Source organism: Halichoerus grypus, chromosome 6, assembly GCF_964656455.1.
Source record: "Halichoerus grypus chromosome 6, mHalGry1.hap1.1, whole genome shotgun sequence".
Classification (NCBI taxonomy): Eukaryota; Metazoa; Chordata; class Mammalia; order Carnivora; family Phocidae; genus Halichoerus; species Halichoerus grypus.
Window position 1 is genome coordinate 163,830,741 of NC_135717.1, and position 15,652 is coordinate 163,846,392.

Sequence of the window (15,652 nt, forward strand, 5' to 3'; positions counted from 1 at the left end):
ACGTTATCTATATATTTCCTATTTATCATCCTGTCTTGACCGTAAGTCTGGTGATGTGCCCAAAATTCACTTTCTTCAGCCTGTCCAGAATCTGGTAAGATTTATGTCTTACCTCTCCCATAAAAACTCTCATCAATCCCTCAATCATTGCCCTCCTCCCCCACACCAGCCACACACACACAAAAATCAGTAACCCCTTATATAATCTGATTTCTGATCTTACAGCTACATTGAAACTACTCTTTCAAAGTTTACCAAAGGCCTTTATAACAGTTAAAGTGTAATTTTCAAAACAGTAAAATCATGATTCTCATAAAAATATTAAATGAATATATGGCAGAGATTTTATTTAATTCATTATAATGAATTAAGGAATCAGTAAGATGCTAAAATTGGTTCAAATGAGAATTGGACATACAGAGATTTATAATGTTCATGCTACAAAATTCATTTGCATGACATGAATAGGAATAATTTACATTGGTATGGACAGGAAACATTTGTTCTGTTACCAGTTTTCTAAATCTTAACTTTTTAAAAAATTGTATTTCAAGTGTAATTAAACATACAGTGTTCTATTAGTTTCAGGTGTACATTGTAATGATTCAACAACCCTATACATTTCTCAGTACTCATCAACATAAGTGTACTCTAAATTCCCTTTACTCTTTCACCCACCTCCCTCTGGCAGCCACCAGTTTGTTCTCTGTATTGAGTTTGGTTTTTTCGTTGGGACTCTTTTTCCTTTGTTCATTTCTTAAATTCCACATATGAGTGAAATCATATATTTGTCTTCCTCTGACTGACTTATTTCACTTAGCATTATACTTTCTAGGTCCATCCATACTGTTGAAAATGGCAAGATTTCATTCTTTTTTATGGCTGAGTAAAATTCCACTGTGTGTGTGTGTGTGTGTGTGTGTGTGTGTGTGTGTATGTACACCACATCTCCTTATCCATTTATCTTATCAGTGGACACATGGGTTGGTTCCATGTCTTGGCTATTGTAAATAATGCTACAACAAACACAGAGGTATATACATCTCTCTGAATTAATGTTTTCATTTTCTTTGGGTAAATACCCAGTAGTGGAATTACTGGATCATATGGTATTTCTATTTTTAATTTTTTTTTTGTGGTTTTATACCTTTATTTGACAATCAGCAATTAGTTCTCATCCACATTAACTGTCTGTAGATTTTTGAAAGTGGTGACAGGTACATAAGTAACCAGTGTGTAGAGCTTGTTTGGTGAATCTTCATCCTTGTTACGTTTTCTGGACAACTGCGTATGGATACGGTATGGAACATTCCTTTGGCCCAGACAGCTTTGTTGAGCCTCGTGTCAATGCATACACCTGGAGTTCCCATCTCCTTCATGGCAAATTTCCGGATCTCTTTGAGTGCCCGAGGGGCATGCTTCTTGAAACCCACCCCATGGATGCACCTGTGAATGTTGATGGTATATTCTCTGGTCACTATCTCGTTGATAGCAGAACGGCCCTTCTTCTCGCTACCCTTCTTCGCGGGAGCCATTCTGCCAGGCCCTGGTTGGAAAGGAAGCTATTTTTAATTTTTTGAAGAATCTCCATACTGTTTTCCACAATGGCTGCAGCAATTTGCATTCCAACCAATAGTGCACAAGGGTTCCTTTCTCTCCACATCTTCACCAACACCTGCTTCTTGTGTTTTTAATTTTAGCCATTCCAACAGATGCGAGGTGATAATCACATTGTGGTTTTGATTTGTACTTCCCTGATGATGAGTGATGTTGAGCATCTTATCATGTGTCTGTTGGCCATCTCTATGTCTTCTTTAGAAAACTGTCTAGGGGCGCCTGGGTGGCTCAGTCATTAAGCGTCTGCCTTCAGCTCAGATCATGGTCCCAGGGTCCTGAGATTGAGCCCTGCATCAGGCTCCCTGCTCCACAGGAAGCCTGCTTCTCCTTCTCCTATCCCCCTACTTGTGTTCCCTCTCTCGCTGTGTCTCTGTCAAATAAATAAATAAAATCCTAAAAAAACAAAAACAAAAAAACCACAACTGTCTATTCAGGTCCTCTGACCATTTTTTAATCAAATTGTTGAGTGTTGAGTTGTGTAAGTTCTTCATATATTTCGGATATTAACTCTTTATCAGATACATCACCTGCAAGTATCTTCTTCTTTCACAGATTGCCTTTTTGTTTTATAGTTTCCTTCACAAAAGCTTTTTACTTTTGTGTAGTCCCAATAGTTTAATTTTGCTTTTGTTTCTCCTGCCTGAAGAGACTTCTAGAAAAATGTTTCTATAGCTGATGTCAAAGAAAATACTGTCTGTACTTTCCTCCAGGCATTTTATGGTTTCAGGTCTCACAGTTAGGTCTTTAATCCATTTTGAGTTTATTTTTGTGTATGGTATACAAAAGTGGTCCAGTTTCATTCTTTTTCATGTAGTTGTTTAGTTTTCCCAGCACCATAACTTTTTTTTTCCCCAGAGGTAGAATTTAGTGATTCATCAGTTGCATATAACACCCGGTATTCATTCTGTCAAGTGCCCTCCTTAATGCCCACACCCATTTACCCCACCCCCCCACCTACCTCCCCTCTTGCAACCCTCAGTTTGTTTCCTATAGTTATGAGTCTCTTATGGTTTGTCTCCCTCTGATTTCATCTTATTTTTTTCTTTCCCTTATGTTCATCTGTTTTGTTTCTTAAATTCCACATATGAGTGAAATCATGATATTTCTCTTTCTCTGACTTATTTTTCTTAGCATAATACCCTCTAGTTCTATCCACATCATTGCAAATGGCAAGATTTCATTCTTTTTGATGGCTGAATAATAGTCCACTGTGTGTATATATGTGTCTGTGTGTATGTGCGCCCATCTTCTACATCTTCTTTATCCATTCATCTGTTGATACACACACATCTTCTTTATCCATTCGTCTGTTGATGGACATCTGGGCTCTTTCCATATTTTGGCTATTGTGGACATTGCTGCTATGAACATAGGGGTGCATGTGTCCCTTCGAATCACTATATTTGTATCCTTTGGATAAACACCTAGTAGTGCAATTGCTAGGTTGTAAGGTAGCTCTATTTTTAACTTTTTGAGGAACCTCCATACTGTTTTCCAGTGTAGCTGTACCAGTTTGCATTTCCACCAACAGTGTGGGTTGGAAGGGCTAGGAAGGGTTCCCCTTTCACCACATCCTTGCCAACATCTGTTGTTTCCTGAGTTGTTAATTTTAGCCATTCTGACTGGCCAGCACCATAACTTTTATCTACACTTTGCCTTTTATCTCTTTTTACAGAGTTGTAAAGTAGTCTAGACAATCAAGAACAAAAGTACATATCCCTAAGTTAGAATAATATAATTTCTGGAGGGTCCTCTATATTCCAGAAGGTCTACTGCCTGGCATTCAAGACATGCAGTCATTTCTTCCACCTGTTTCCAAGTCATTGAGTATTTTTCCCATATAACTGTCAAAACTCATCCTAACCTGCCTTCTTCAGCACAATGAAGAAAAATTCTTGCCACCTTTGGTTTCCATGATGCAGTACTCACCTGGCTCCTCTTTCTACCTCTCTGATTGATTCTCTCAGTCTCCTTCACCAGTTTCCATTCATCTTAAGTATAGTAACCACCAAGATTTTGATGCATTTTACTCTACCCAATATCATCAGTCATGTTTCACCTATTAATTATATAGGAATTATTCCCATATCCACAGTTCTAATGTCTATAATCCCCAAACTTGAACTTCTCTTTTCTCCATTTCCCATGTTGATATCTTAGCAGTCCCTCAAATTCAGCAATGACCTAAACTAAACTCATTCTTTTCCTCATCTAAATATGGTCTATTCCTGCGTTCTCTAACTAAAGAGCTAATTGTCAAAGAGGCACAAGGCATGAGAATCTTACATTCTAATGCCTCTCTGAAACTGCCTTTTTGACAGTCACCTAAACTGTCCATTGAACCTCTACAATCACTCTCTTGCATCTTCCCCTTCCTCACAGACTTTTCCCTAATTAAAGCCTATACTATCTTTCAACGGACTATTGATAAAGCCTCCATACTGCTCTACTATCTCTTTCCTCTATCATTCACTCAACTGCCAAAGTTATATTTCCTCAAACAGGAGTCAAAGTTTTTCTGACCTTCTTATCTGAGTTCTTACATAATAGGCATCTATTGTTTTAGGACATCCACCTACTTTCTGCTCATTCTCCTTCAGTTACTTCAATCCATTTGAGTTGATCCACCCATGAGGCACACAACTGCAGCTCACACAGATGCTCACAATGACTGGCTCATAAATTGGTCCAAACAGAGCCACTGAAGTACCACAGACTTTGCTGAGACTTCTGGGGCAGAGACATATGCTTTTTACTACTGTAACTGCTATTGTTATTGCTATATTTCACCACCAGAGGACAGCCTGAGAAGCCAACCCAGAATAAGTGAAGTCTGGAGATGCAAAGAGGGAAATTTGGTCCTGGAGACATCTTCTGAGCCCTAGCACCAACCCATATGTCTGAAGCCACTTCCCCTTAGGTTGTTCAATTATATTTGCCAATAAACTCTCTTTCTGCTTAAGCCTGTTTGAGTCAGGCAAAACCATCCAGAGTACTAAACAATACCTGTCTTTTCATGCACCATATGACTCAGTTACACCAACATCTATGCCAGTATCAGAATATTGTGCCTTGCCTCATGTTATTTTCTTAGCCTGAAATTTTCTTTCCTCAGCCTGGACGGGATTCCTTCCCTCTATTCTGTGTTTATTAAGATTCATCTCATACTTCAAGGCTCAGCTCAAATGCCTCAGTGAAGCAATCCTCTAAGGCTAGAAAAAGAAGCAAAGGACTAGATTACACAGGGATTTTAAACTATGCTATGGCTTTTGAACTTTAACCTAAAGGTAAAGAAATGTCACTGAAGGATTTTAAAGAGTAAAGCACATGAACAGATTAGCAATTTTAAAGGATCACTCTGGTTGCTGTATAGAGAATGAAGTAGAGAAGGGCAAGGGGGACAATGATTCATAAACTACTCAAATAATCTAGCCAAAAGGATGGTGGTATGGAAGTGACAGTGGAGAGAGAAGAATGTATGTCTGTGGTTATTTTATTGCTGAATAAATCCCTCTTTATACTGTAAACTCTCTAAGGGCAGAGAAATTATCTACTGACTTCCATTTACCCACAGAAATTAACAAAGTGGTTGGCACACAGTAGAACTCAAATATTTCTTAAATAAATTAATATATAATTAACAATCTAATCTGTCAATTGAGCAACTGGGCAAATGATGGTATTATTTATGAAGATAGGACACACAGGAAAATTCAGTTTGTTTTTGAGACAGAGATAATGGAGAAGATGATCTTTGTGGTTTTTAATTTTTTTAGAGGGGGAGGGGAGAGAGGCTGAGGGGGAGGGAGAGAGAATCTCAAGCAGGCTCCACGCCCAGCCCAGAGCCTGACACAGGGCTCCATCTCACAACCCTGAGATCATGACCTGAGCTGAAATCAAGAGTCAGATGCTTAACCAAGTGAGCCACCCAGGTGCCCTGATGATCTCTGTTTTGAACAAACTGAGTTTAAGGTAATATAATACAATCAAATAGACAGGGAATCTATATATAGTGGATGCATATCTGGGAATCAGGAGAGAGATATGAGCTGAAGATGCTGATTTGTGAATCTTGAGCAAATGGATGGTAACTGACTTTTTGAAGAGAGAGGAGACTGCCTAGGAATTATGTAAAATGAAAAATGGGTGATCACACACCTAAGGGGCATTTAAGAGCTGAACAGAAAAAGAGAAGTAAAGGAAGAACACTAATAGCTTTGGCAGAAAAAAAAAAAAACAAGAGGAGCGTCCTCTAACCAATGTAAAGGGAAGAAGAGCAAAGTGTGGTCAAAAGTGTCAAACATGGTAAAAACTCAAGGAATGAAAAGTTTAAAAGTATCCTTTGGATGGATACTGTCTTGGTGGAGTAGATGCAGTGGAACCCAGACTAGGAGTGGACTGAAGAAGGGTGAGTAGAAAGAAGATAAAGAAATGAAGTCAGCCAGTATTAGATATCTTATGCATTAAATTTGGCTATAAAGAAACTGAGAAACATAGTTACAGGAAAGGAACATACTCAAAGGGTAGGTTTTCTTCCCCTGTTGGTTTTCTTGTTCTTACAGAACTGGGACTTATGCATGTTTAAGTGCCAATTGGAAGCAAACCAAAAAGAGGTTAAAGAAAGGATAAGAGAATAAATCATCAAAAATGAGAGTCACAATATGTGTGTATATCAAAACATCATGTGGAACACCTTGAATATATACAATTTTTGTCAACTACACCTCAATAAAGCTGTAAAAAATATGAGCAGTTTAAAATGGGGTATACCTGAAAAGACTGGTTTTGAATAAGGAAAGCAATGTCTCTTCTACTGAAATCAGACAGTAGAAGGAAAGAATGGGTAAGGATGTAGGTATATTTATAGATTTGGTTATTGAAAATTAAAAGAATCTACATGTGATAACGTCAACTGTGTTTTTTTAAGATTTTATTTTTATTTATTTGAGAGAGAGCAAGAGAGAGAGAGAGAGAGATAGCGCACAAGCAAGGGAGGGGCAGAGAGAGAGGGAGAAGCAGGCTCCCCACTGAGCAGGGAGCCTGACGTGGGACTCAGTCCCAGGACCCCAGGATCATGACCTGAGCCGAAAGCAGACGCTTAACCAACTGAGCCACCTAGGCGCCCCTGTCAACTGTGTTTTAAACATGCTGAAGTTTAAATGTCAAAAATAATATCTTCACTGAAAATTATTTCTCTGAATTATGACTTTAACACATATTAGCATCAAAGTTAAATGAAGTAACTGTCACATTCCTAAACCCTAGACTTAACAAAGAAAATTTTAAAAAGATTTATTTAATGCCTACTTTGTACGGACACTGTGGAGAACACAGAGAGAGCTCTTCCCCCCAGTATCTGTACAGCCTTGTTACCTCCCTTTCTTTAGGGCTCTGTTCTCACAGTCTGCTCTATCTCTCTCCATTATACTTACCACCACCTGACATATTATATATGTTTTATTGCCTGTTTCCCCTCCTAGACTAGAAGGACCTCAAGGGCAGGGACTTTCTCTTATTTACTGTTGTATCTCCAGTACTAAAACAGTGCCTACTATAATATAAATATAATATAACTATAAATATGAACGAAAAATAAATCTGAGTGAATGAAATGGTACCTTCTCTTCAGGAAAAAGAGCTGCAATCTGTTAAATGAAGGAGAAATGAATATATGAGGACTATATCAATATTCACAAAATAAGAAGTATTTACTTCTTTTTAATGGTATTTAATGGTGATGTGGGAAGCAATATCAAAAAATGGCCTAAGACAAGATGTCCATCAACAGATGAATGGATAAAGAAGATGTGGTATATATATACAATGGAATATTATGCAGCCATCAAAAAACGAAATCTTGCCATTTGCAATGACGTGGATGGAACTGGAGGGTATTAGGCTAAGCAAAATAAGTCAATCAGAGAAAGACAAGTATCATATGATCTCACTGATATGAGGAATTCTTAATCTCAGGAAACAAACTGAGGGTTGCTGGAGTGGTGGGGGGTGGGAGGGATGGGGTGGCTGGGTGATAGACATTGGGGATGGTATGTGCTATGGTGAGTGCTGTGAATTGTGTAAGACTGATGAATTACACACCTGTACCCCTGAAACAAATAATACATTATATGTTAAAAAAAAAGAAGAAGAAGAAGATAGTAGGAAGGGAAAAATGAAGGGGGGAAAATCGGAGGGGGAGACGAAACATGAGAGACTATGGACTGAGAGAAACAAACTGAGGGTTTTAGAGGGGAAGGGGTTGGGGGGATGGGTTAGCCCGGTGATGGGTATTAAGGAGGGCACATATTGAATGGAGCACTGGGTGTTATACGCAAACAATGAATCATGGAACACTACATCAAGAACTAATGATGTAATGTATGGTGACTAACATAAAATAAAATTTTAAAAAATGGCATAAGAGTTCACAAGACTGTAAAGTGTAAAGCATCCCAGACAACATGATAAAAAATGTATTATGGAAAAGGCAGCATGTGGACTGGACCTTAAAGGGGTAGGTAGATTTTTTTTAAGTGTACAATTCAATGTTTTTTTAGTATATTCAAAGAGTTGTGCAACCATCACTGTCTAGAATATATATATATATATTTTTTTTTTTTTTAAGATTTTATTTATTTATTTGACAGAGAGAGACACAGCGAGAGAGAGAACACAAGCAGGGGGAGTGGGAGAGGGAGAAGCAGGCTTCCTGCCGAGCAGGGAGCCCGATGCGGGGCTTGATCCCAGGACCCTGGGATCATGACCTGAGCCGAAGGCAGACGCTTAACGACTGAGCCACCCAGGCGCCCCCACTGTCTAGAATATTTTCATCACCTCAAAAAGAAACCCCAGGCCCCTTAGCTACCACCTCCCAACTCCCCCAAGTTGGCTAGCCCTAAAAAGCCACTAATCTACTTTCTGTCTCTACATATTTGCCTATTCTAGACATTTCATATAAACATAATCAAATAATTTGTGAAATTTTGTGACTGGCTTCTCCACTTAGCATAATGTTTTTAAGGTTCATCCATGTTGTAGCATGTATCAGTACTTCATTTCTTTTTATGATTGAATATTACTCCATTGTATGGATATAACATATTTTAACCATTCATCAGTAGATGGTCATTTGGGTTGTTTCTAGCCTTTGACTATTATGAATAATAGTAAATTATTAAAATAATAGTCCTATGAACATTCATATAAGTTTTTGTGTGGTGTAATTTTAGTAGGAGATAAGTAAAGGAAGGAATTGAAATTTTTTTTTAAGTAAGCTCCACCCACAAACTGGGGCTTGAACTCACAACCTTGAGATCAAGAGTGGCATGCTCTACCAACTGAGCCAAATTGAAATATTTTATATCATTCAATCCCAAATATGACAAATTCAAGATAATGTTTTCACTGATGAGGCAAAGTGAATTTTCATAAAGCTTAATTTATTCAAGTCAAAGGACTGTCCTTTATTTTCCAACAATGTCCTTCAAACTTTCTTGTTAAATGTTAAAGCATCCCTTTTAAATGAAATTATAGCAATATTAAAAGGTAATTCTGAGGTGCGCCTGGGTGGCTCAGTTGGTTGGGCATCTGACTCCTGATCTCAGCTCAGGTCTTGATCTCAGGGTTGTGAGCTCAAGCCCTGCACTGGGCTTCACGCTGGTCATGGAGCCTACTTAAAAAAAAAAAAAAAAGGTAGTTTTGTTAATTTACTTAGGTAAAATAAACTTCGTTAAATCCAATCCAAAAATCTAGGAAATGCTGTTGACTGAAGGAAACGGCACGAAGGAAAGAAGGTAGAAACCCACAAGATAGCCTGAATGCCAACTAAGGAGATTGCACATTATCCTACGGTCAATAAGGAAATGAATAAAGTTGTTTAAGTATCAAAGTACTGACTTCTGGATGCCATTTCATTCAATGAACTGTAACTGAGCTACAACTATATAAAAAGTACTGAATTTGGTGCTATGAGAACAGACTAAATAAAACTCTGTCCCTGCCTTTTTATAACTTAGTCTTTAGTATAAGAAAAAAGTCTCTATTCATTGTTTACATCTTTACCCATCTTTCAGAGAGGACAATATTTAATAGTTAAAAATAATCTTCTAAAAAGGAAAATATGGGGGTGCCTGGGTGGCTCAGTCATTAAGCGTCTGATCCGGCTGTCTGCTCAGCAGGAGGCCTGCTTCTCCCTCTCCCACTCCCCCTGCTTGTGTTCCCTCTCTCGCTGTCTCTCTCTCTGTCAAATAAATAAAATCTTAAAAAAAAAAAAAAAAAAAGGAAAATATGGGACTATTCTTACTGTGCTTACAAGCTTTATTTCACTCATTTGACAATGTGAGTTGCTGGGTGTACAAAGATAACATATAACTCCTATCCTACAGAAGCTTACAGTCTAGATTTTATAAACTTACCAAATGCTCTAGAGGAAACTGACTGCAAACATGTAATTAGATATTATTCACCTAGGGCTTTCAATTTAGTAGCAAATAACAAAAAAGCACTTACCAGTCACATTTTAAGCATTTTACATTTGTTAACTAATTTATTAACAATTTTATGAAAAGGTTATTACTATATTATTTTAAGATATTATTAATACATTAAAATACATTACATTTATCTTTTCCCAGAATCTACATTAATGACATCAGTTCTGCTAATGAGTGCTTTTATATACAGTTGCTGTATCATTCCCATCAGCACAAACATACGGTAATTTCTCCAATCTTCGAAAAAAAAAAAAAAAATCCTCTCTTGAATTCACATTCCAACCCAGGCACCTCATCATTTTTCTGATCCCCTTATAACAAAGCTCCCTAAAATAGCTGTCTGTAGGAGATGTCCCCCAAATTCTCTCCTCTCAGCCTCTCTTTGCCATTCCAGAAAGGCTTTGCCTCTGACACTACTGAAACCACTCCACTCAAGACTATAAATGACCTCAAAATCCTAAATAGGATTTTTAGTTTTTAGTCCTTATCTCACTTGACCTATCAGCAACACCTGACACAGGTAAAGCATGCTCTTGGAAATACTTTATTTGGCCTCTAAGACACCATACTCTTCTGGGTTTTCTTCTCATCTTACTAGATACTCCTCAATCTCCTAGGCTAATTCTTCCACAGCTCCACAATTTCTACACATTAGAGTATCCAAGACTCTGACCTTGGACCTACTCTGTTTTCTATCTACACTCACTTCCTTATGTTCTCACAAAGTCTCATGGCTCCACTAGAATTTAACTTTAACAGGGTAGGGATTTTTTTTAGCTATTTTTGTTAATGCTGAATGCTCTGAACCTAAAAAATGCCTGGCATGTAGTAGGTGCATGACAAATATTTGTTCAATGAAAGGATGAATGAATAAATGGCTTTAAATATTATCTACAAAGTGATGACTCCAATTTATACCTCCTGCCTGGAACTCTGTCCTGAACTCCCGATATATCCAACTGTCAATCTGCCATCTCTACTTGGATGTATAATAAACATCCCAAACTTAAGTCCAAAAGAGAACTCTAATCACCCTGCCAATGGCTTCTGCAAATGACTTCACTTTCTTGGCCAAGTGCAGCTTTAGCCTAGTTCCTCAAACCAACAATTTCAAAATAATCCCTAATCTCTTCTCTTTCTCTAATACCACATAACCAATCTGCCAACAAATACTGTGGATTCTTTTTTTTTTTTAAGATTTTATTTATTTATTTGAGAGAGAGAATGAGAGAGAAAGAGCATGAGAGGGAGGAGGGTCAGAGGGAGAAGCAGACTCCCTGCCGAGCAGGAAGCCCGATGTGGGACTCGATCCTGGGACTCCAGGATCAAGACCTGAGCCGAAGGCAGTTGCTTAACCAACTGAGTCACCCAGGCGCCCAATACTGTGGATTCTTCCTTCAAAATATACTCAGCACTTGACTACTTCTCACCACGTCCACCACTATCACTGTGGTTCAAGCTGGAAGAATGCAATAGCTTCCTGTTTCTTGTCCACCTTCTCCTCCCAATCCAGAACTATGACCAGAGAAATTTTTTCGAACTTAAGTTAGATTACACCACTTCTCTGCTCATAATCCTGCAATCATTCCCTCTTTGCTCTGAGTAAAAGCCCAAATCTTGACAACTGCCTATAAACCTCTACTCAGTCTGGCCCTATTACCTCTGACCTCACCTACTACCACCACTAGTCTGCTCCTTTTTTTTTTTTTTTAAAGACTTTATTCATTTATTTGACAGAAGGGGACACAGCGAGAGAGGGAACACAAGCAGGGGGAGTGCGAAAGAGAGAAGCAGGTTTCCCGCTGAGCAGGGAGCCTGATGCAGAGCTCGATGCGCAGCCCGACGCGGGGCTCGATCTCAGGACCCCGGGATCATGACCCAAGCCGAAGGCAGACGCTTAACGACTGAACCACCCAGGTGCCCTTATTCTGCTCCTTTCATATTGCTTCTTTTGCTGTTTCTTCCAAAGGTTAAACACATTTCCACTTCATGGCCTTTTCCCTCACTGTTCCCCCTGCCTGGAATGCTTTTCCCCTAGATATCTGCAATCCATTACCTGTTTCATCAGTTTGTTCAACTGCCACCTTCTGAGTTCTCAGCGATCACCATATTTAAAACTGCAAGGAGGGCCACCTGGGTGGCTCAGTCCGGTAAGCAGCTGCCTTCAGCTCAGGTCATGATCTCGGGGCCCTGGGATGGAGCCCCAAGTTGGGCTCCCTGCTCAGCGGGGAGTCTGCTTCTCTCTGCTCCTGTCCCTGGTTCATGCTCGCTCATTCTAGCGCGCTCTCTCTCTCAAATAAATAAAATCTTAAAAAAAAAAAAAAAAAAAAACTGCAAGGATAATCCCACCCCATTGTATTCTTTATCCCCTATCTCTTCTCTATATTTCTCCACAGCTTTTATCACCATCAACTACTATATATTTGACTTTCTGGGACATAACGCTCGAAAAGGGTAAGAATTTCTGTCTGTTTCATTCACTGCTATATCCCTGGTGTTTAAAGCAGTGCCTGGTATACAGTAGTGATCAATAACCCATCTGTCAAACAAATGCTTTCATTTCCACCAGGGGGCCTAACAATCACCTAGCCTGGTATTCAGGAAAAGACCATAAAGCTTCCCGAAAATTTTTTTCAGTGCTCTGATCCCTAGAAGGCTTTATACTTTGCCTAGAAAGAAAAACTGTGCTTTCTCTAGTCAACCACAAGGAGGAGTTGAGAGGAAGAGCTGAGCAAAGAGAAACCAGATGTTTCCCTTGCTTTTCCTACGGCAACCTCGAGGTGGAAGAAAAGTGGATCTGGAGGTGCCTGTACGGAATGATTTTTCTCCACACTATGCGTTACCTAGACACACACAAACTTAAACACGCAAAGCCGCGATCCTTTCGAATGCCACAAAGAGGCCAAGAAAATCGATCCACCGGCCACTGAGAACTCGGAGGGTGTTTCTTTAACTCCACCGCTAAGAATTCCCCATAAAACCAGGGGAAGAGTTCCCAGTAGCGCAGAGGCACGTAACTCATACATGAAGGCCAAGGTGTTCCAGGTTGCTGGTACTCTCTGGCCAGAGAACTATTAAATCAATTCCATTTCACACTCAAGGCACCTCCAACTTGGAAAACGGCGTAAGTACCGCGGTCCCAGATCTCAACTCTCAGATTCGGCCGACTGCAAGTCAAGTCCTGATTCATTAAACACCAAAATCCCCATTTCCCACGGGATTTCGACTTACCGCCACCTGTTGATGCCCACATTGGAGGAGCCGGCGAACCAGGGGTCGAGGATGTAGACGCAGCGGATGGTGTCAGCGCCCTGAATGCACTCCTTCAGGGCGGGGTTGTCGTGAAGCCGGAGCCCCTTTCGGAACCAGTGCACGGCGTTCACACCCATCCCGGGGGCGCGGCGGCGGGCGAGTCGTTGCCCAGTTCCCCCACCGAGAAATTCAAGGAAGGAAGGGCCGGCTCATACCCAACACCTCTGCTTCCAGGGGAACCGCCACACCCAAGGAGAGGGGAGAGGGCGGCAGAGGGGAAAAAAGGAAAAAAATGAGTCCGAGGAGGGGGCCGGAGAAGGAGAGGACGCTGGAGGCGCAGCTGGAAGATGAATGGAGGTTGCCGTCAGCGGAGTCCGGGTGTGACGCCCTTTAGGAGCCGGCGCCCGCCGCAACCGCCGGCACGAGCCGCATCGCTTCTAGGGCCTCGGAGCCCTGGGAGTGAGCACGTTCCACGAACCCGAGCCGCCACGACGGCCCCGACCGGCACCGGCAGCCCCAGGAGGTTCGTCACGAAAGCCTCGCCCCACCGAGGCGGCCCCGGAGGAGAAAACGGCCCGCCCGAGGCGAGCCACCGAGAGGGATGAGAGGGGATCCAGCCACAGTCGGCCACGCCGTCTCTCGGCCCGGGGAAGAGGAGTGAGCGCGGAGGCGGTGGTCGAGGCCGCTGGACGGTTGCCGGCCGGTGACCGGTCCCGAGGCTGCCCGGGTGACTCCGCCGCCACCGCCGCGTCAGCGGCCTCGGCCCCGCCCCCGGATCCTCATTGGAGAGCGCGCTCCCCACGTGACCCCCGGCACCTCACGTTTCTGAAGTGTGTTTACTACAGCGGCTCTGACTGAGGAATCTGCTCGCGATTCAGTCGCTTCTAGGGGGCGGCAGCTGCTTGATCTCAAAGCCCTCGACCCTCGCCCAGACTCCGAGCTTCCTTTCTCTGCCCTTTTTCTCCGCCGACTGATCGCCTAGAAGCGCCCACGGTGACCACAGGCCGCATGTGAGGAAAGGCTTAGCCCCGCCCCTGGAGGCCGTGAGCGTCCCCTATTGGCTGAGGCTCTCTGAGACCCGGATGAGCACGGGGATGCGGGGAGCTCACGGGGGCGCGCTCGGCTGGGATGGCGCGCGTGCGCTCTCGCTGCGTTCTAGAGAGAAGGAGGGCGCGGCCGAACGTCTGGAGCGCGCTCTGGGATTCCGCGATCCGGAAAGGCCTGAAAACAGCCCGGTGTCCTCCCGGAGCCGGCAAGGGAGTCCGGCGGGGAGTGAGCGCGGAACGGGTTGAAAGGAGAGAAGAAAGCTCCGTTAGACTTCAAGCCCAACCTTGTGCTTCAGTGCAGCTTTGGCTAAAGAAGCCGACTTTGGAGTGTGTGGAGCTGGCGCCCCCCCATTCTTCTCGCCCTCGTGGTGTGGCTCCCTCGGATGTGTTCTGGGGAATAGGGGTAACGGGCAGGGCAGGCGCCAGGCACCCGGAACTCCTTAATACTATCTATGTATCTTCAACCTGTCAGCCCTGATTTCTCACCCTTAGTGTGGTAGAGCGACAGTGAGCGTCAGGCCCGGTCATTCCTTTGGACATGTGATGCCCTTATATTCATTAAGCGATTTACTGAATGAACCAGGCACTGTTCAGAGTGCTCGAGGTACAGGAGAGAAACAGACAAAAATCTCAGCCCTGGTGGAGTTTACGATACGTCTCTTAACCTTCAAACGTGCTATTTTTTCCTTTATAAAATGCTCTTTTTTAGAATGTGCTATTCACCATAGCAACCTTTGAGCTACCTAGTATATTTCTACACATCCCTTTAGACTCAGATAAAGTGGTACCTAATTTGTGAAAATATCCCTGTCATCCAGAGCAGATTTAGGACGTATACCCATCTCCCCAGGTGTGTCTCTGATACATTACTTAACATACTATTGTGAAGATTAAAAGAAAAGTACATACTTTAATACCTAGCATGAAGTAGGTGTTCAATAATAGTATTTATTATCATAACAATGTGTCTCTGATTTCCTCTCAAGGACGGGGTGGCTGTCCAGTTTGTTTTTTGCATCATCAATACCGAGTATGGAGCCTGACACATACGCATTACAATGTGTATTGAATGAATGAGTGAATGAATGAATGCTCTCTGCCACCAGTGTGTCCGGCAAGGTTAAAAGGAGGAAAGATATGGTAATTGTTATGGGTTGAGTTGTGTCCTAAAATTCATATAACCCCTCGTACCTGTGAATGTGCCCTTACTTGGAAGTAAGGTCTTTGCAGATGATCAAGTTAAGA

At 41.9% G+C, this 15,652-nt stretch overlaps 1 protein-coding gene and 1 pseudogene across 4 annotated transcripts in view; both read right to left on the bottom strand.

Annotated features, from left to right (window-relative positions):
- Positions 1-14,351, bottom strand: part of CRY1 (cryptochrome circadian regulator 1) — a 102,782-nt gene extending 88,431 nt beyond the window's left edge. For 3 of the 4 annotated variants that reach the window (XM_036083145.2, XM_036083146.2, XM_036083144.2), the window contains exon 1: positions 13,341-14,350. In XM_036083145.2, the coding sequence (XP_035939038.1) occupies positions 13,341-13,498 (158 nt within the window). In that variant the 5' untranslated portion in view covers positions 13,499-14,350. Of the gene's footprint in view, positions 1-13,340 lie in introns of all 4 variants that reach the window. The other variant, XM_078076516.1, reaches the window with a different exon arrangement.
- LOC118530012 (large ribosomal subunit protein eL31 pseudogene) lies at positions 398-2,593 on the bottom strand (annotated as a pseudogene).
- Positions 14,352-15,652: the final 1,301 nt, after the last annotated feature.